Raw genomic sequence first — 22727 nt, 5'->3', positions numbered from 1 at the left:
TCAGGATGCCTATCTCCACGTTCCCATCGCCCTCTCCCATCAAAGGTTCCTTCGCTTCGCGGTGGGTTCGCTTCATTTCCAATTTGTAGCCCTTCCCTTCGGTCTGGCCTCCGCACCAAGGGTTTTCACCAAGGTGTTAGCTCCCCTAGTGGCTCTTCTTCGTGCCAGGGGGGTCGCCCTGGTGCCTTACCTGGACGACCTTCTGATTCGGGCCCCGTCTCCCGAGGACAATCTGTCCAGCCTGAGCATCACCCTCTCGGCTCTTGCTCGGTTCGGGTGGCTTGTCAACCACTCCAAGTCCTCCCTTGTCCCACGCCAGAAGATGCTCTTTCTGGGAATGCTGTTCGATACTCGCCTCGGGCGGGTGTTCCTTCCCCCGGAGAAGGTGTCTTCTCTTCATGCGGGGGTACATCTTCTCCGCAGGCCGTCCTCTCTGACCATCAGGACGTGTATGCGCGTCCTGGGGAGGATGGTGGCCTCATTCGAAGCCATTCCTTATTCCCAATTCCACTCTCGGGACCTGCAGATGTTCATCCTGTCCAGGTGGGACAAGTCCCCGGAGGGTCTCGAGCGCCTCGTTCGTCTCCCTCCTCAGGTTTGTCTGGATCTCTCCTGGTGGTTGCTTCCCCGGACGGTGTCCCTGGGCCGGTCCTTCCTCCCCCCTAGTTGGCGCGTGATCACGACCGATGCCAGCCTCTCGGGATGGGGAGCGGTGTTCGAGTCCCTTACGGTTCAGGGTCTGTGGTCTGTTCAGGAATCTTCCCTGCAGATCAACGTTCTCGAACTCAGGGCGATTTTCTTAGCACTGTCGCACTGGACTTCCCGTCTGCGCGGCCTCCCGATCCGGATTCAAACGGACAACTCCACCGCCGTGGCTTATCTGAATCATCAGGGGGGCACCAGGAGCGTGATGGCCCTGCGAGAGGCCTCTCAGATCCTGCGATGGGCGGAGGAACACGTTCCCGTTCTCTCCGCCGTCCACATTCCCGGGGTCGACAATTGGGCGGCAGACTTTCTCAGTCGTCAGCTCGTCGACCCGGGCGAATGGTCTCTCCACCCGGAAGTGTTTCATCAACTGTGTCTCCGGTGGGGAGTTCCGGACGTGGATCTCTTCGCGTCTCGCCTGAATCACAGACTTCCGCGCTATGTTGCGCGGTCCAGGGATCCGCAAGCTCTTGCGGTCGATGCCCTGGTTCTGCCTTGGTCCCAGTTCGACCTTCTGTATCTCTTTCCGCCCATCCCTCTTCTGCCTCGAGTGCTCAAGCGTCTCAAGGCGGCCCGGGTGCCGGCGATTCTGGTGGCCCCAGATTGGCCCCGCAGGGCGTGGTACGCAGATCTCGTGTTCCTGCTCGCCGACGTTCCATGGCGTCTTCCCCTGCGTCGCGATCTCCTTTCGCAGGGCCCTCTGTTCCACCCGAATTTACCGCAGCTTCGTTTGACGGCGTGGCTGTTGAGACCGCGATCCTGAAGGCCCGTGGTCTCTCGGACTCTGTCGTTCAGACGATGCTTCGCGCTCGGAAGCCCCAGTCGGCCCGTATTTACTATCGGACCTGGAGGGCGTATTTTGCTTGGTGCGAGTCCGCACGTTCTCGTCCTCTCCTTTTTTCGGTCCCTAATATTCTGGCCTTTCTTCAGGCTGGTTTTGATAAGGGGCTTCGCCTGGCTTCTCTCAGGGGGCAGATTTCTGCCCTTTCGGTCCTTTTTCAACGTTCTGTGGCCACGCGGGCTCAGGTTAAGACTTTTCTGCAGGGTGTCGCTCGCCGAGCCCCTCCTTTTCGTCCTCCGGTGGAGCCGTGGGACCTGAATCTTGTTCTTGATGCTCTTCAGTCCTCTCCCTTTGAGCCCTTGGCAGACATCTCTCTGTCGTTTGTGTCATTTAAGGTTGCCTTCCTTGTGGCTATCACCTCTATCCGTCGGGTTTCCGAACTGGCGGCGCTTTCCTGCCGGTCGCCTTTTCTGGTGTTCCATCGGGACAAGGTCGTTTTGCGTCCCGTTCCTTCTTTTCTCCCTAAGGTTGTCACCCCGTTTCACATCAATGAGGAGATTATCCTTCCTTCCTTCTGCCCTAATCCTTCTCACCCTCGGGAGAAGTCTCTCCATTGCCTGGATGTTGTTCGGGCTCTCCGCTGGTACCTTCGCCTCACGGAACCCTTCCGTCGTTCGGATTCTCTTTTCCTGGTTCCGGCGGGTCCTCGTAAAGGTCTGCCTGCCTCCAAGGCCACCATCTCTCGCTGGGTTCGGTCGGCTGTCAAGGAGGCCTACGCCGCGAAGGGTCGCGCTCCCCCTTCCAGGTTGACCGCTCATTCGACTAGGGCAGTCGGAGCTTCCTGGGCGGTGCGTCATCAGGCTTCGGCTGCCCAGCTTTGCCGGGCCGCCACCTGGGCGTCAGTTCACACTTTTGCCAAATTCTACCACATTCATTCCCTGGCTTCTGCTGATGCCAGCCTGGGGCGTAAGGTTCTGCAGGCAGCGGTGCTTTAGGTTGCCGTCTGGCGATCTTCTTCCCTCCCTCAGGGACTGCTTTGGGACGTCCCATGGTGCTGTGTCCCCCAATGCCACGCACGAGAAAAATGGATTTTTTGTACTCACCGTAAAATCCTTTTCTCGTAGTAGGCATTGGGGGACACAGATCCCTCCCTTTCCTTGGAGCATCTGTTCTTGTTCGTGGTTCCGGCGTTTGCTTGTGGTTGTCGGGTTCCCCAGTTCAAGACTTGTTGGCACTCCGTTTCTTTTTGGTTCAGGTGTGGCGTTCCTACTGCTTTTGGTACTGACTGAGTTGTTCTGGCTCTAGCAGAGGGGTATAGCCCACCTGGGTGGAGCCAACACTTTTTTGTTTCTAGTGTCAGCCTCCTAGTGGCAGCTGGGCATATACCCATGGTGCTGTGTCCCCCAATGCCTACTACGAGAAAAGGATTTTACGGTGAGTACAAAAAATCCATTTTTCCTGAACATGATTATAGGGGCTGCAATCTTCTTAAAAGTGGCCATACACATAAGATTAAAGTTGGCCAACTGTTTAAAAAGAACCTAGCACAAACGAGAGATCGCGATCACGGGTGGCAGACTTTAGTCTGCAGAAAATGCAATCCGCCGCGCTGGAAAACTTTGGCTGGCCATCAGCCGAAACTGGACATTGATAGCATGATCACCAGAATTCAGCCGTTCATTTGCCATTGTGTTCAAGCACCAGGGAGTCTGTTTTTATTTTAAAAAAATGGCTCCCCCTTTGGGCAGTTTAGTTGGTGGGATCGTTCATATGATCACGATCCCATGGACGACTGATCGTTATTGCCGATCATTATCTCAAATGTATGGCCAGCTTAACAACATTTAGAGAGCATTAAGAAAATTGCTTTACAGCAGCCCCATGGTCTATAGACACAATGGTCTGGAGGGTACATCCCTGACTTCTATGGGAAAGAGACTGTTATAATCGCCTATATCCTGTCTTATCTATTATTCTGATCCTGCCTGGAATGATATCACCTCTGTGTATAGATAAGGAATGGCACCAATTATTAGGCTTAGTGGCCAGTGCGAAAGCTGCAGGATTTTCAGTTTTTTGTTTAAATATAGATATTGACAGGGAAAATTAAAAGAAACAGTCAAAAATTATTAAAAAATATATTAAACATAAAAATGTGATTTAAACAATAGGCCACTTTTGATGACGCATTTCCTTAAAGTCCCCGCTTATTATTTAGTAAGCCCTTATTGCACTGATAAATGGTATTCCAGTCTGTGGAAGGGTGCCAATGTGCCCACTTTCAGAATCCTAATTTGTAACGCACTGTGCTGCAGTAAAGTTCTGTGTGCTTCATAAGTAACTGTAGTGGTAGTGTTCTGTGATATGTGCTCTTCATTTACCCCAAGAGTCTTCTTTCCTCTAACAGATACCTTTCTTTATCTGCAGTCTGACAGATTTGAAAAAGCAGTATACTACCTTGATGCTGTGGTTTCCTTCATCGAGTGTGGGAATGCATTGGAGAAAAGTGTGCAAGAGTCAAAATCCCCCTTTCCTATGTACTCTGAGACTGTGGAGCTGATTAAGTATGTGTTCATTCTTTTTTCATTCATACATACATCTTCTGGTCATGATTTCCATACCTTCCATATATGAACTGCTTACAATTTGAAGGCAGATGTGGAGAAGTCATGTGCTGAGACTTTCTTAGGCGACTTCATGTCAATAACTAGGGATGAGCGAATTGACTTATTAAATGTCCGAAATCAATTTGCATAAAACTGTTTCAATATTGTATTAGCTCCGATGAGCCAAAGTTATTACTTTGCGAAGTCTCGTAAGACTTTGCGTTATAACTTCATAAATTGATTTCTACTGTAAAAAAAAAAAAAAATTCCCAAACTCTGTTTCGGTTCCAATTGGTACCTTGGAACCGAACCAGAGTTCAGGAAAAAGTTTTTTTTACAGTAATTACATGAAGTCTCGAGAGACTTTGCAACGTAAAAACTTGTGCTTATCGGAGTAAATACATTCTAATTCTTTACGGAGTGCTCGTTTCATCTGAAGTAGAGTCGCTCATCCCTGTCAATAAAACCTCATGTACACGCCGTATGTATTTTATGGTCCGTGAAACGCAGATCCTCAATATATACTGATGACTTCTGTGTTGCATCATTTTTTTTGGACCCGTTTTGTGGAACGGACATATGGATGTGCAAAGCACATGGATGATCTACGGTATGTGCTTTCCGCATTTATCTGTCAGTACTGCAAAAGATAGAACATGTCCTATACTTGGCCACAAAATGTGGACCACTGATCCGTGGTAGTCTTTATTTTGCTGACCACAAAATACATGCGTTTCATGAGGCCGAAAGCAGATTTTCTTTTCTCTTTGACTTCCAGGTTACGCAGGCATTACTGTAATATAGTGCTAAATATTTTACCTGGTGGTGGTAAATGCGTTCCTGCTTCTTGTTTTCCAGGCAGAGTTCTGTACTTTCAGCAGTGGCTGTGCCCGGTATTTCAGCTCAGTCCCTGCACATAAATGCTGTAGTAAACTGTAATCCAGTACTGAGCTGTGCCTGGTAAACTGTGGAAGGGACGTGATTTCATGTGCTATCAGTGGTTCCTGGACAGATTCTAGATGATAGAATCGGTTGGCCAGCAGTTATTTCTGTTTTGCACAGATTATTCATGTTCTATGCTTTGAGTAAGGCCTTAAGATACTTACATAATTTTTTTACGTATTGTCCATTACTCCTTAGGTATACAATGAAACTGAAAAGTTCTTTAGCACCAGATGCTACAGCAGCTGATAAAAGATTGGCTGTTCTTTGGTAGGTACTGAAAAATTCTTAAAGATAGTAATGTATGCCCTCAAGGAAACTCACTCCTGCATCTCTTTCCCCCTTTCTTCCCTACATTGCCAGCCTCTAAGCCCACAGAATCCATGTATAAGGGCCTTGTCTTTCTACAGTACTTTTTGTCTCTCTGCTTGTATACACTGTATATAGAGATACATACAGTATATAATATGCATGTTAGATTTTGTTGACAGTATATGCTTCTTTCTCTCTAGTCTTCGATGTCAGTCCCTCCTGTACTTGAGATTGTTTAAACTGAAGAAAGAGAGTGCACTGAAGTATTCAAAAACCTTAACGGAGCACCTAAAAGTAAGACCACCCAACATCCGCCACCAGTGGGAATCATTAGTGGCTCTATGTACTAACGCTGTCTTCATGATCAGTTAGTGCAGCTGGGATTTTTGTCCCCTTGCCTTGTACAAGTAAGGGTACTTTCACACTAGCGTTTTTCTTTTCCGGCATAGAGTTCCGTCCTAGGGGCTCTATACTGGAAAAGAACTGATCAGTTTTATCCCCATGCATTCTGAATGGAGAGTAATCTGTTCAGTTTGCACCAGGATGTCTTCAGTTCAGTCGTTTTGACTGATCAGGCAAAAGAGAAAACCGTAGCATGCTACGGTTTTCTCTCCGGCGAAAAAAACTGAAGACATGCCTGAATGCCGGATCCGGCATTTTTTCCCATAGGAATGTATTAGCGCCGGATCCGGCATTCGGAATGCCGGATCCGGCGTTCCGGCATGCGCATGCGCAGATCGGTAAAAATGAGAAAAATGTACAAGACGGATCCGTCGGTCCGCATGACAAGCGGAGAGACGGATCCGTCCTTGCAATGCATTGGTGAGACTGATCCGCATCCGGATCCGTCTCACAAATGCTTTCAGTCAGCGGCAGATCGGCGGATCCGGCGGCCAGTTCCGATGACGGAACTGCCCGCCGGATCACACTGCCGCAAGTGTGAAAGTAGCCTAAGCAGCGGGATGTGGTCCATTTACTTGTTAATATTGTCCCAAGTCCAGGACCATAGTGCTTTCACACTGGAAGGTTAAAGGGCTTTTCCATTTTATATATTAATGAAGAAATAATCCTCTTGAGAATTAGTAACATGGAAAGAACTTGATTTCTCTTTAGGAAGATGTCTAATATTGCACAATTATGTACAAACTGTGCGCTGAATCCCTTATCTTTTTTTCAGAATTCTTACAATAATTCACAAGCTCCATCGCCGGGTTTGGGAAGGTAAGAAAATGATGAGTGCACACAGCAGAATTTTTTTCTGTTGTGTATATTGTGGTAGAGTTTGCGGTTACATGCAGATATTCATGTGGATTCACAGAAGATTCCACCCTATACATTCTAGGGGTAAAAATCCACGCCAAAAGTGATATGCTGCAGATTGTTTCTGTATTGTACTGTAATTAGCTGCAGCTTTGCAGTGCAGAAAATCCACAGCCAATCTGCAGCATTTGCATTCAACCAATAGTTTATAATAGTATTATAAAAATACATTATTGAATGGATGACATTATTGACGGAGGACGCGTGCTACATGAACTGGAGAAACTAAGCAGATAGATATAGGAAAAGAGTCGGTAAAACCTGTAATTTATACAACTGTATCTTAGGTTTTCACAGGAAGTGGAAATGGCGATTGGTAGAGGAAGGAGAGACTGATGGCTATCTCTTATACCCACAATGCTTATCAGTCCCTGATAACCCCTTCTTGTACTGAAGCAAAGCTGTATATGAATCTGCTCTGCTTCTCCTGCTCTATAACATGCTGCTCTCAGATCACATTGCATTTTCTGGTGACAGGTTCTCTTCAGCAATCAATGTATGGTGTTTATGTATGTCCATGTGCCACCAGTGATGATTGTTATCTTACCCCTTGTGTCCTCCTCTCTTTAAACAGTAAGTCTGTCAGCATGCCTTCTCCCGTGTCTCCAAAGCTGTCTCCTGGTAGTTCCAACAGCTACACTTCCAGTGTGTCTAGTTCATCGGGTGGTACGTCGTCTGTAACTATTCCACAGAGGATTCACCAAATGGCAGCCAGCTATGTCCAGGTCACATCCAATTTTATTTATGCCACTGAGATTTGGGACCAAGCTGAACAGCTCTGTAAAGAGCAAAATGGTATGTTCTAATTTTACTGAGCGATTAGACAAATGTGGTTGTCTTCTGGTAGAGGGCCATTTCTGAAATCTTGTTTTTTGTTTTTTTGTTTTCTCCCCTCAGATTATTTTACAGAACTGGATAAAGTAATGGGCCCCTTGATCTTTAATTCAAGCACCATGACAGAACTGGTACGCTACACTCGTCAAGGCCTGCATTGGTTGCGCTTAGATGCTGGTTTGAAGCATTAAGGACCCAGAATATTTTCTTGCTGCCTCTCTATTTTTCCACAACACTGTGTCCTGTTGAGAAGGAAGACTGCCATAACATACTGTCTGGCTGGTGCTGAGGATGAACCGCTCCGCACAACTTTGTTTCAGCCATAACCATGTAACACTTTCCTGATCATCTTGCTGAGAGACACATGCTGAAGCTTCACTTTTTATTTAAGAATAGAAAACTATTTAAACTATTTTTCATAGCATTATGAATGTTATTTTTTTTTTTCCATCATTTTACAGAGGAATCGATATTCCTGATATCATGCACGATAACTTTTTAAAACTATTTATTTTATAAAGCTTATTGCAAATGTAAAAAGTACAGGGAAGCAGTGTCCTTCCCTTGTCTATGGTCAAACCGTCGTCAGTGTCGGGGGGGACGTTGGATCCCCACCTGTAGTAAGTAGTATTTTCCACAGACCACTCATCTATGTTTACTGATCGCTGTGACGTGTCACAGGGTTGGACCGAGTGACACCTTAAATCCTGTCTTTTAGCAGTGAAAGGGGGTTGTGCAGTTTTTAATATATCTCCTATCAAATTAGCCTTCCAAACTCTTTATTATACAACATATGCATTTTTTTTTTAATGGTTTGTGGGCTTTGTCACTTTGTACTGTCTTACCGTGTTAGAGAAGAGAATAAGCAGCAGTGCATTTTAGTATAGCGATAGGTACTTTCATACATGTCATTTAGGACCTGTGAAATGATCATATTATTAAGAAGAAAAAAGCAGAACAGAGCGCGCACATCAGATTTAAGAGCCAATATAAGCAAGAGACTATATATAGAGAGAGAGAAATATATGGAAATATAGAAGTATTATTGAGTGGGCGATGAAGGACTGCTCTAGACCACATAAAACACTATTTTACAATCAGTATGATACATAGTTTGTATGAAAGGCAATCTTCAGATTGGGTAACAGGGTATGATTTATTATACATAATCTATCAATGATGGAGTCACGTTAACTATGTCAGGTATTGAATCACTCTCTTGTATTCCCCCAGTATTCTGTGCAGAGTGTAGAATATTAAAATGTTGAGATATACAGAAGTGTAGCTGGTTTTCAGCTGATGGCAGAGAAACACTGTGTAATGTGAAGCAAGGCTTCTCTGTATTTAGCCCATGAAATGGGATCCTTTGGATTTTAACATGGAGGTCTGCAAGACCTTCTTGGTAGGATGTACCTACAAAATGTATTAGCCCTGGTGCCAAGAAACGTTAAGGTCTTTAACGTGTAGCTCAATTATGAATTGCTTTTATACGGGAGAAAGGATGTTCTACTCTTATTGGCATGGACATATAATCCTCAGCGTGTACAGTGTTTTTGCTCTTCAGAAGTGAAAATGGTGCTTGAACAATTGGGCAGTATCTTCTAGTGACGGTCAGCAGCAGTGCCCTGGGTACTGCGCGCAATACTTTTTAGGCTGCTTTCACATTTAGCATTTTTTGCGGATCCGTCATGGATCTGCAAAAACGCTTCTGTTACAATAACGCAACCACATGCATCCGTCAAGAACGGATCCGGTTGTATTATATCTTCTATAGCCATGACGGATCCGTCTTGAACACCATTGAAAGTCAATGGGGGACGGATCCTTTTTCTATTGCGTCAGAGAAAACTGATCCGTCCCCATTGACTTACATTGTGTGTCCGCCTCCAGAGCAGAATAGGGACTGAACGGAGACAAGCTGATGCATTCTGAGCGGATCCTTTTCCATTCAGAATACATTATGGCAAAACTGATCCATTTTTGACCGCCTTTGAGAGCCCATGACAGAGCTCAGAAACGGAAAGCCAAAACTCTAGTGTGAAAGTAGCCTTACATGGATCTCATGGAAAGCTTATATAGACCAATTTGCTTTAAAGGGGTTGTCCCATCTGGAAATGTATGGCATATACAGAGGATATGCCAGGTGTGGGTTCCACTCCTATCTAAAGAACAGGAGCTATTGCACATCACCAGAAATGGAGCCATAAATTTCCATGTGGGAAGACCCCTCGAATGTGATAACATCTAGGAGTCCTGTATATTCATTGAAGGCAAGGGTCCGTCATGAACTTGGTTGCTTTTAAAGGGGTTAATAACTCAAATATGATCACATAGAAAAGAAGCAAGTCTTCTACATCAAGCTTCCTCATTGGTAGCAATGCTTTACATGTTGCAAGCTCTTTGTCAGCTATATCAGGCCGCATGCTGCCGATTTTCTTCAGTTTCTTTAACGGTGCGGTAGAAAGAAAACTTCCTCATGTGTTTTATCACCTTTGGATTTTGAATATGATGCGGCCTTGACTCAAGTCAGTGCTGTCATGATCTGACCACCCATGGACTAACCAGTAGTGGTAGATAGTGGTCATCTTCTAAACCTTGGTTGATGTTTCTTCATGAGGATAGGCAATAATAGTTGTCAAAGATCTACAGCTAAATTCTCTCTCCAGATATAAGGATGTCCATTCATGACATTACCATATACTGTGACTGCTGTAATTATTGCACATAAGCTAACCACTTTGTCACTTCACTTCCAAGTTCGAAATTACAGACTTTTCCCCAGAACAGTGTTGAAAATGCACTTTTTTTACTCCAGAAAAAGAATATATTCATAATCATGTTACTGTATTATTGTACTGTTCTTAAAGAGCCATTATCTATGTTTTTATTTTTTATCTTCATCCTATACAACCAACCAAACATCCATACTCAACCAGGTAATCGTCCAGAAGGCTCAAAGGTGCGATTTGGAATTTTTTTCATTTATTTTCCCCCCCCCCCCCAGAAACAGTGTCTAATACTGCAGGGTATGTCCATTCACTTAAATAGTGCTTAAAGAGAACCAGTCACAATGCAATGCAATCTGCAGTCCGCATGTTATAGAGCAGGAGGAGCTGAGCAGATTGGTCTTAAGTTTAAAAAAAATGCATATATAAATGTATAAATCACAAGTTTTACTGAATTTCCACAAAATGATTTACCAGTCTGCTCAGCTCCTTGTGCACTGGGACATGCTGCCTGTAGATTGCACTGCATTTGTGGTGTCAGCTCCTCTTTAACTGTAATCCCAACCCTGGCCTGTGGACAATAGTTCAGTCCTTGTCATTACACAGGTTTTTTTTAGCTCATGGTTTACTGGTTTTCTCCACCTTCCCCCAAATAAGTAAATGAAAATGATGTGTGGCTTGTGGCACATTTAGAAAATCTTGTGACCTATTTGAAGCCAGCTTGGCATATGAAATGTCAAACACGACTAGAGGGCCACAGTTAGTTTTTCACAAGCCTGCTTCAGATTTATAGGGTATGTGCAACATTTTCTATTAGGCCTTTGGCAGAATGCCCCTTGTTATAAATGCTCCCTAATACGTAATACTTGACATTTTGCACTCTGACTTAGCAGGGGATATTGTATGTATTGCGGATTTCTGCTGTTACCCATTGTCTCTTTAATGCATGGTCAGTGTTCCCATCTGTTCACCATATAGGGGACTCTTCTCTTTAGGAGGGCTGCTATCAAATGGCTTTCATCCAAAGTATCACAGGAAGGGGCATCTTATGGTGCCCACATATAGAGTTCTTAAATGTCATTTAAAACTGTAAATTCTTTGGGTCTCCCAGTCCCTTGTAAGTAACAGTAATGGAGTCATGAAATAGAAGACCTTTATACATGAGAGAGAAGCAATGGCTGTGTATTTGGCCTGATGCCACGGTCTCCTCTTGTGTGCCTTACCACAGTAAATTTCTAGAACGTGGGCTGTTAGCAAGAGCCTATTAAAACGTGTCACATAGTTCTGGGTTATTTCTGTATTATGCGGACTGTTGTGCGCAGTATAGGAGAAATTCACCTTTTGATTGCAACATCAGGTCTGTGTACAATTTTCCATTGAGGAGTTACATCCCAGTGTTAGAGATGAGGAAAAGTAAGCCCCGCTGTCTCTGTTCCAGACATGAAGGAAGGAAGTAATGGGCTGTGCTGTCAGTAACAACTTAGTTTTTAACATTGCATTTTATTTTCTGCTATTTCTGTAATCTCTTCACATCAGGGGGGCCATTTACTGAACTTAAAGGGGTTATCCCACAAAAAGTATTTTTCTGCAGTGAATAGGGCATTGTAAAAGAAGTACAGTAGTTTTTATGTACATTTTACATTTTCCTCTCAGATAGCGCCCCCTGCTGCTTATCCCTCTGGCCCATTTTCTCCTGCATTGAGAGGTGGCCTAACATGCTCAGTAGCTTCCCTGCTCCCTTCCCTTCGTCTAGTGATCTCATGCAGGTGAAACAGCCCAGACACCTTTCATTCATCCCAACGTATACATTCTATAGAATTATATTTCTCTCTAGACAGTGGAGAAGGAAATTGGGGGCATTACACAGCATATGTATCTTTGGTGCGATTTGTGAGTGACTATTTTCTATCCAAGGGAGGAAGGGATTAACAGGAGCTAGAAAATGATGATGGAATTGAATACATGTGACATGACTGCTGCGCATTTGAGACCCCTAACCTCATCCCAGACACATTACATCTACTGCTTCCTTCTAGTAGTTAGTGGCACCCTCTCCACCAGTATTGCACACATATATCCTGAGGCGGTGTCTTCTGTCAGTTGAAGAGATTACCTGCTCCGTTTGTGAAGTAAGACAATACTAAGGACACTATTTAGAGGGAGCTAATTTTTAGCATATTTACATGAATGTGAAGAAATGATCCATTCAATAGACTTGATCTTAAATAGATATTTTTTGCACTTGCAAATTACTTTCTTGTCAAATCATGACCTGTTGGATTCTATAGATTTATTTTGCTATCATAACATAGTCATATATAATCAGATGTACAGACTGAAAGGAATAATCCATATCTTGAATTATCTCCTGAATTATTTCATTTTGGGCAAAGGTGACAAGACGCTCCTCCTGCATAGCCCATATGTCAAACATGTATAGTAGAAGGGTATCCAATGTTAGAGGACGAGTTATTGTAAAAGTTGTAAATTTTTTTTAATTATAGAAATGTCATTCTTCCAAGGTACTTGAGATGATTGGCTTGAAACTTGGGCTATGCTTTTCTTATGTGGGTGTTCCAGCCCAAACTAAATTCACATACGATGTTGGGACAGAACTCTACACCAAGGATGTGACATGATCTCAGCGTTACTCTTCTGTTCTTACTGTAGTATGCAGTGTGTATAGTACTTGTTTAATATGGTTGTAGTGTCTTGGTCGATGATATTCCTTTCTAGAGGTAGAGGTCAGCCAACCATACCATTATTTATTCACAGTGCAGGAATGGTGGTTTCTTCACTGCCATTCTTGCAGATTTAATATTCAAGTGCAATGTTCTCCTTGTAGATTGAGGCTTAATTAGTATTTTCTTATATATATAATTTTTTTTTTTTTTCTTTTGTGAAAGGAATAGATGTATTTATAATTGTCCATACACGTGGAAGGATACAATGTAATTTTAACCAATATTTTGTGGGCAAAGGGATTTTTAATTGTCTGTCCAGCATTGATCGCTCCCCCGTCAGTAACATGCTACCTGCGGATATTTTTTTATGCACCGGCAGTTTGCCTTGTAAAATTTGTAATTTTTATCTGTTGGATACAGTTTTAAGGGTACAGCCCCACATTCAGGTTTCCTGATGCAGTTTTGGAAGCCAAAAGCTAGAGTGGATCATAAAGGGAGAGAAACTATATTAAGGCCTGATTTTCTGCGATTTAAGATCAAACGCCTCTTAAGAAATCAGTTGGATCTCAGGCACTCAATGCACCAGAGACTCAACTACGCCAGCCATGGGCTGGTGGAGAGTAGAGCTGTAACTTATGCCAGTTTCTGGCGTAATTTATAGTAAATTCGGCAGGCTACAGTACACTAAGCCCCTTTTTGTCTCCACTTTTGAGGCTTAAAAATGTGAAAAATATGGCATGGTTTACAAATGTATCTTAGTTTGTTTTTTAATAATTCACTTCTGATCCTCCATCCAGAAACTTAAATGTGTGGCTGCACCCTAAGTATTTTAGTTGGATTGTATACAAAGTTAATGACCCTTATTATTTGCTATAGATTAGGGGTAAGCTATTTGTCTGTCACGTATTATAGAAGTATAAGACGACATGCCGAGAGTTTAAGTTCAACAATATCTACAGTACTTAAATTGAATGCCCAACTTTTAACGCCATCTTGGTTTTAGGCACTGCATTCTGTGCCAATTAATTAATCATTCACTTCATGTGGCTGCTTTCACCGTTTTACAGGAAACCATTATTAAAAACATTTTCTTCAAAATTTATAGAATTAACAATTTCACGTATATCTGTCATTGCATTTTATGGAATCTAATGGTTTAAGTTTTGCGTTATTTTCTGATGGGCTTCATTTTGAGAACTTGGCATTTTCAACTGTCGGCACAGTCTGCATAGACTGCTGGATGTGCGGCTCAGTCACTTTACTCTTGATCATTAGCATAGACTATTTGCCTATTATAAATGACTGATTAAAGCAAAGGCCATAGCTGAGGGTAGCCATACACTTTAGATTGATGTCGGCGGAACCTTGTATGAGGTTGTCCAAGCTTTAAACTCGCCAACAAATGATGGGGAAAAGAATTGCCCCAAGGTTATGCATGCTTTGATCCTTTTGTTCTCATGCGAGATAAGCCGCTACTAGAGCAGTCTCAGCGGAGCAGAGTGTGCATGTTTATGGGGAATAACTGTTGGTTAAATGACCGCTAGAAAAATTGTATAGCCATCTTTAGCGTTATGTTTGTGGGATTCAGAAAAGTTGTTTGGGGAAGTAGGTTTTCATACAGTTTCTGCCTCATTCTCTTGCACTGGTCACTTATCCAGTAAAATTGGTTATACTGTCTCTTACTTTTCACTGGTCATCTTATCATAGGTTGTCCACATGTAGGAAACTTGCTCTTCACTGTGCGTGCATAGGTTTGTGTTGCAGTAATGAGAAGCGTCTTTCTGACATTAAAAGCCACACATTCACGGTTATGTTTTTCTAGCTGGTAGACCCTCTGTTCCTTTAGAGGGCATGGAACGCAGAAATTGACAAAGCTTTGCAGTTAATAGTTTACTCATTGGCAGTGTTAAGCAGTTTGTATTTACCTCTGTCTTCTCCGCTCTATGTATGCTTTCATTCTTCCAACTTGCTTCTTAAACTTGAGTTTTTAGTACAGGAAAGATTACTGTATGCCGCCTGTCTACTATTTCTGTCCATAGGGTTTATAACATAACTAGATTTTATGGTATGTAGGTCAGGTTATCAGAAGGTCACAGCTCCATTAACCTCACTGATGTTCTCTTTTGAAATGTTGGATTTGCAAAGCCCTGAGTGAACTTGTGTGCCATTAGTGTGACCTTCTTCCACAAGTATCTGACCTGTCAGACTTTGCTATCGATTCTCAAAAGGGTTTACCAGGAATATTGCAGTTATCCCTTGTATCTTTTCTGCCTTACTGAAGATTCATACTAACCTGCTCCCCACCGCTGCAATCTTTCATGGACTGCAGTGACAGGCTGCTTAAGGACATGTCACTGATGAAGCCAGTCATTGACTGTAGCTGTGTAGGTGACCATGTCTATACCAGTTGGAAGACAACAAGCAAGGAAGCAGGACTGGAGTGGCTGAGAGGACATATAAGAATCTTTCAATAGGTCATACGCATTACTCGGCATAACTGAAAACTGAAGTACTTTTGAAAAAAAAAAACATTTTAAGGCAGAGTTCACATTTCAGTTGTTTGATCAGTTATTTCCATCAGTGATTGTGAGCCAAAACCAGGTGCAGGTCTAAACACAGAACAGGTGCATATGTTTCCATTATACCTCTTCTTTGAATAGGCTTCACTAAAAGTTTTGGTTCACAAATCACTGATGGAAATAATTGACCAAATAACTGGTCTGAATATGGCCTAAGAAATAGTTGAAAAACAAAATGCTATAAGGGTAGACGCACATGTGGCGCATTTACTGTCAGAAATCTGTAGATCTTACTACAAATCTATGGCAAAATCTGCATATCTAACGTGTATATTTTACTCCTGATTTCACCCCTCTACATTAAAAAGTTGTTAAAATCTGCATTGCAGATCAATATCCAGTGGAATTTTTCCCTCTGCACATGTATTATACTGTAAACCACTGCAGATTTTCCATACACAAATCCTCAACAATTCTACCACGATGTGCGTTTACCCTTAATAGTTATCAGTGCACCTTAGAATAGTTGGAAACCTATTTGTTGAGGTTTGATACTTTGTACCAGTAAAATCTTGTTTGCCAGTCAGGCTTACCAAGTCTACATCAGGCCCCAGTGTTATTTCAGGTAGTAATATAGTGGCGGGTTATTTTGGTGTCTGGGTTTGGGTATTTTGGAGTGTATTGTACAATATCGTTGTTTGAAAGTGGTCTCGGTTATAAAGCACTTTCCATCATTTGACCACCTGATACCCATCCACACAGACACCCAATCACTCTTCCACTTGACACCCACATAAAGTATTTTAGTTCAGTAAAGTAATAATGGAAATGCCACATAAAATGCAGGACTGGCGAGACTCAGATGTGTGATCTGCTTCTTGTTCCTGAACGTGTTCTAATATGTATTTTAGGATGTTTCCCATTTTAAGTCCAATCAGAGCTTTGGGAATGTGTCTGTATTTATTTAAAAAAAATATCATTTTTATTGTTAAAATGTAGTATACATATTTTTATTTAGTAATTAATTTTTACCACTGGAAATGACATTTATTTAGTAAGGTACTCCAGATAAAAAAAGCTTTTATTATTAATCAAAATTTTGTACTGTGCTTCAATCCAAAATGTCATTTTTTTTAACCAAATCTTTACTTAAAGATGTTTATTTGTTGCAATACATTTTTAAATTACAAAATGTACTTTATGCGCTCAAATTGTCAGTTTCTATGTGAGTTTGAACTTCACATCACAAAGCTGTAAGCAAAGAATACTTAACTAGAGGTTTTCCTCTCCCACGCCTGTATAGTATATGTCCTTTGTGCTTTTTGAGAACATAGGAAGTTTAGAGTGTCCGAAGCATAAGTTTTAATGTGTATTTTTAAACAAATGTATGGAAATTCACATACTTGGAGAAAAGGGTATTGCATTTCAATTTGTAAAAAAGAAAAAAGAAAAAACATTTTTAATTGTCATTTAAAATGCTTTGTAAAATGCAAACTGTAACTGGAGAAACTATGTTTAATAAATATCATAGATTTTCTGTATTGAACAATTTGTCCTTTTCCGTGTGAGATAACACCAGTATTGCACACCCGTACGCCTATACATATCTGCCTGAGACATATCGGCATGCCAAGTTTTGTAGCAATGACATTTCTGTTATATTTTTTTTGTCAATTAAGACAAATGATTCACATGTCCGTGCTTAAATCCGTGTAAAGGTGGTCAGTGATGCCTTCATGAAGATGTCTGTGATGGATCCATGTTGAATCTGTGTGTCTGTTTTTTGCTGTCCGTGTGTCAGATGTTTCACGGACACTGAACAGCTGAAAAATAATTTTCAAAGCATCTTCCTAATGATCTGTGAAACACGAATGACATCCATGGTTTTCACGGATCCATAGACTATTTTGTCTGTGTTCACAGATCCATCACGCCTATTATAGAGCATGCATCCGTGCTAAAAACAGTGATGTGTGAATACACACATTAAAATGAATAGATGTGTGTGCTGTCCATGGAGAACACGTACAACACATGTCCGTGTATTCCCCAAAAAACTAATGGGTAAACTGGCTTCCTATAAAATCAACCCTAGCAAATGTTACATGTTGAGAAAATGTATAAATATTTTATCTTTTCATGGGACAACACTGAAGATATGACACTTTAATAAAGTATTTTTTTTATTAATTTAAGGATCACAGCGATAGAGCTTCAGTTGAAATGCTTTTATTTGTGCATCAATCATATAGACATGTGGCAATTTCGTGTGTGAACGTTTTCGGCACATAGTCCTTCGTCAGACACTGCAAGTGTGATGGAATAAACGACATAAAAAATTACAGAAAACGGAAATGCGTAGCATCATTAATACATGACTGAGAAAAAAATTAAAAGGTAACAAATTAAACAATAATAAATAAAAAAATGGCCATCACTTCTGGAGTGAGTATTAATCATCTGGTCCACAATCAATTCCAATTCCATTTCAATTCATGCTCATAATACATGGTATGCAAGTAAATAGGAGATATTACAACACATGATTCAAAGGGATAATATATGTTTCCAAGGGAATGTTAAGCACAATATGGTGTCTGTCCCGTCCATTCTCAGGATGTGGTAACTGTCCGTTGTGTACATGTATGGTAGAAAAATTAAGGAGTCTTACATCTACCCCACACCGGTTTATAAAGTAGTCAGTGTAAATTTGGTGTGGCCTCAAAATAACTCAACACACAACGATTAATGTCTAAACCGCTGGTAACTAAAGTGATTACACCCCTAAGTGTAAATGGCCAAATTGTCCACAGTGTCAATATTTTGTATGGTCACCATTATTTTCCAGCACTGCCTTAACTCTCTTGGGCATGGAGTTCACTAGTGTTTCACAGGTTGCTATTGGAATCCTCTTACACTCCTTCATAATGACATCATGGAGCTGGTGGATGTTAGAGAACTTATGCTCCTCCACCTTCTGTTCGAGGGTTTCTCCACAGATGCTAAATAGGTTTTAGGTCTGGAGACATGCTTGGCCAGTCCATCACCTTTACCCCAAGTTTCTTTAACAAGGTAGTGGTCGTCTTGGAGGTGTGTTTGGGGTCGTTATCATATTGGAATACTGCCCTGGGACCCAGTTCCTGAACGGAGGGAATCATGCTCTTCAGTATGTCACAGTACATATTGGCAATTATGGTTCCCTCAATGAACTGTAGCTCCTCACAGCTAGCACCACTCATGCAGCCACAAACCATGACACTTCACCACCTTGCTTGACTGTAGCCAAAACACACTTGTCTTTGTACTCCTCCCCTGGTTGCTGCAACACACGCTTGACACCATCTAAACCAAATAAGTTTATCTTGGTCTCATCTGACCACAGTACATGGATCCAGTAATCCATGTCCTTAGGCTGCTTGTTTTCAGCAAACTGTTTTTGGGCTTTGTTGTGCATCATCTTTAGAAGAGGCTTCCTTCTGGGATGACAGCCATGCAGACCAATTTGATGCAGTGTGCGGCGTATGGTCTGAGCACTGACAAGCTGACCCCCCCACCTCTTTGTCCTCTACAGCAATACTGGCAGCACTCATACGTCTATTTTTGAAAAGAGATCCTCTGGATATAACACTGAGCACTTGCACTCAATTTCTTTGGTCGACCATGATGAGTCCTGTTCTGAGTGGAACCTGCAGCTCAGTTTCAGGGTGTTGGAAATCTTCTTATAGCCTTAGGCCACCTTTATGTACAGAAACAATACTTTTTTTCAGATCCTCAGAGTTCTTTGCCATGAGGGGTGTTGCACTTAGGGGTGTAGTCACTTTTGTTGTCAGCGGTTTAGACATTAATGGCTGTTGAGATATTTTGAGGGCAGATTGTATCAGTGTCATGTCTTCAGTGTTGTCCCATGAAATGATAGAATAAAATATCTACAAAAAAATGTGCATTCACTTTTGTGGGATACTTTGTGTATGTATAATATATATATATATATATATATATATATACACTGAACAAAAATATAACCTGGTTATTAGGGGAAATTATATCATTCTTAATACAGAATGCTTGGTAAAATAGGGATGGAGAGGTTAAAAAAAATAAAACCTAAATTAACTCCCCTCATCCACTTGTTCACACAGTCTGGCTTCTCTTCTGTCTTCTTTGATGACCTGGGAGGAAAAGGGCCTTTGGTGATGTCACTGCGCCCATCACATGATCACAATGTTATAAGGGAAAATAATAACATCTACACAACTAACCCGAACTTCTGTGAAGAAGTTCTGGTCTGGGTACCAAACATGCAGATTTTTTTCACACGTGTGTAAAACGCTTTGCGCTTGCGGGAAAAATCATGCATTTTCCCGCACGTCACCTGCAATGCCAGTGTGAACCCAACCTAAGCCGTCTCCAAAGGCGTTTCTGAGAATTTGGCAGTAGATCCAACCCGCCTCACAACTGCAGACCACGTGTAAGCACACCAGCCCAGGACCTCCACATCCAGCATGTTCACCTCCATGATCGTCTGAGACCAGCTGCAGCAACAATCTGTGTGCATAACCAAAGAATTTCTGCACAAACTGTCAGAAACCGTCTCAGGGAAGCTCATCTGCATGCTCGTCGTCCTTATCGGGGTCTGGACCTGACTGTAGTTCGTCGTTGTAACCGACTTGAGTGGGCAAATGCTCACATTCAATGGCGTCTGGCACGTTGGAGAGGCATTCTGTTCAGGGCAGATGGCAGACAGAGGTGTGTAGCATTGTGTGGGTGAGCGGTTTGCTGACGTCAACGTTGTGGATCGAGTGGCCCATGGTGGTGTGGGGTTATAGTATGGGCAGGCGTATGTTATGGACAACGAACACAGGTGCATTTTTATTGATGTCATTTTGAATGCAAAGAGATACCGTGATGAGATCCTGAGGCCCATTGTTGTGCCATTTATCCACGATCATCACCTCATGTTGCAGCATGATAATGCGCGGCCCCATATTGCAAGGATCTGTACACAATTCCTGGAAGCTGAAAACATCCCAGTTCTTGCATGGCCAGCATACTCACCGGACATGTCGCCCGTTGAGCATGTTTGGTATGCTCTGGATCGGCGTATACGACAGCGCGTTCCAGCTCCTGCCAATATTCTGCAACTTCGCACAGCTATTGAAGAGGAGTGGACCAACATTCCACAGGCCACAATCAACAACCTGATCAACTCTATGCGACAGAAATGTGTTACACTGCATGAGGAAAATGGTGGCCACACCAGATACTGACTGGTTTTCCGACCCCGACAGTCACCAATACACACACATAATGTAAAGTCATAATTTATTGATTCAATTTATTACAACACATAAAAAACATGATTAAAGAATTAGCAGCAATACATGAAGTGCAATGACAAAAATATTCACCCCAAAATTTCCACGGTCACATGTTAGATATATTTCCAACGGGTTCATGATATACTCAATATGCAATCACCCCAAATGTCAGTAATAAACCACACTTGCATATTCACCCTGTTTCTGCCCACGATATTGTGAGCCACATTAAAAACAGTAACCAAATAATCAAAGACAAATGCCACAATATTATATCCCAAGTTGGGCTGACTGTTATTAAAGCATATGCTATACAATACTTTGAAATAAACACCAAATATGTAAAAAGGGCAGGAATATCACATACAGACCGAAGACCTTGACGCTGGGTTCACACCTGAGCGTTCTGAAAGGAGCGCTCTGTATGCGTGATTGTACCGTCGTTTACAATCGCGCATACAAAGACAAGCAAACGCCCATTGTCGCGCGTTCCCGAAAGTCTATGTACGGGAACACGCAACAAGACGCCCCAAAGAAGCTCATGTACTTCTTGGGGCATAGGGCGTTTTACAGCGCGATCGTACGCGCTGTAAAACGCCCAGGTGAGAACCATTCCCATAGGGAATCATTGGTTTCTCCTTGGTGAGCGTTTTACAGGGCGTAGGAACGCGCTGTAAAACGCTCAGGCGTGAACCCAGCCTGAGGGAACACCAACCCCGACATGCGTTTCGCCTCGCTTCCTGACACGCTATATCGCTCTGTATCTGGCTAGTGTATCAGAGATGAAAGCTTTGAAAGAATAAAAGATATAGTAAAAAATGAATTGGTACAGAATGCAACCAAAGATTAAAGTGATTTTTAATCTTTAAACATACAGTATGGTATACGAGTAGTATGATTTTTCACTTTCTAACGTACTGTCCAGCTAAAATCTGTCATAACCACTCCCAGTGTCTGCTTATATAATGTCCTGTACTCAATCACACTCCAGCTCACTTCCGTCTACTGTATGTCTGTCTTGTTTCACATGCTAAGCAGACAGCAGATTATACAGAGCAGTAGCAGAGCTGTGCGTCTGTGCAAATAGTGTGTAATTATAGCACTACCTTACATCTAGTGGTGGAAGGGGATGCGTACAGATGTAAATGTCTGTGAGAGGAATTATAGAAACTGTAGCCTTTTATATGGTAATCCCAATGAAAGCAATCACTGGCAGCATTAAATAACTGTGCTGCACAGAGCACTGCAAGATAATAAAATCCTCTACTTGGTTATAGTTGCATTATCTCATGAGCATTTAGACATAGGTAGTTTTCTGAAAGACCCTTTAAAGTAGTTTTTTTGGACTATTGGTAACCATTATCAGATTGGTGGGGGTCCAACAGCTGGCACCTCCATCAATCAACGCTCTCAGGCAGTCGCCAGCACCAGAAACTATACAGTGGATAGATTGAAAACAAGAACGACCCCGATGTCCCGAGGAAAAGAGAGGGACAGTGCCCACCCAATATGGCCACAGGGGGCACCCGTGGAAGGTAACTCGATACAAGCTACAGTGGGCACTATACAGTGGATAGAGCCTGAAGCAGAAAGCTCTGTTTGCCGTATAGTGGTGGGCTGGAGTATTGCAGCTCATAGTTTCCATCGACTGCCCGGTATAGCTTATTGGTAGAGGTGTCAGTGCACCAGCACTCTGATCTTGATGATCTATCCAACTAACAGAAAAGCTTTTTAGGAGCCTTTTTACGCAGCAGATTTTTTGTAAAGACCATATTAAGTGCACTTCTTGACCACAAAATATGCAGTAGAGACCTAACCGATATCAAACTATATCTATGCCATTTGCTGGAGTTTTATCTTTTGGCAGTAACCAATTAAAAGGGGTGTCTGTGCTTTTAATACTGATGACCTATTCTCAGGATAGGTCATCAGTATGTATTAGGTGGGGGTCAGACTCCTGATACACCGCTGGCCGATCAA

General features: G+C 42.5%; 1 protein-coding gene across 7 annotated transcripts in view; it reads left to right on the top strand.

Moving 5' to 3' along the window:
* The window catches only part of AFF4 (AF4/FMR2 family member 4), a 116747-nt gene extending 107474 nt beyond the window's left edge, over positions 1-9273 (top strand). For all 7 annotated transcript variants that reach the window (XM_044280838.1, XM_044280836.1, XM_044280834.1 and 4 more), the window contains 6 exons: positions 3914-4050; positions 5233-5304; positions 5547-5640; positions 6524-6567; positions 7241-7461; positions 7564-9273. In XM_044280838.1, the coding sequence (XP_044136773.1) occupies positions 3914-4050; positions 5233-5304; positions 5547-5640; positions 6524-6567; positions 7241-7461; positions 7564-7691 (696 nt within the window). In that variant the 3' untranslated portion in view covers positions 7692-9273. The remainder of the gene's footprint in view (positions 1-3913; positions 4051-5232; positions 5305-5546; positions 5641-6523; positions 6568-7240; positions 7462-7563) is intronic.
* The last annotated feature ends 13454 nt before the right edge of the window (positions 9274-22727 follow it).

Source organism: Bufo gargarizans, chromosome 2 (genome assembly GCF_014858855.1).
Source record: "Bufo gargarizans isolate SCDJY-AF-19 chromosome 2, ASM1485885v1, whole genome shotgun sequence".
NCBI lineage: Eukaryota > Metazoa > Chordata > Amphibia > Anura > Bufonidae > Bufo > Bufo gargarizans.
Note: the sequence above shows the minus strand (reverse complement) of the source record. Positions and strands in the feature narration are given on the sequence as shown.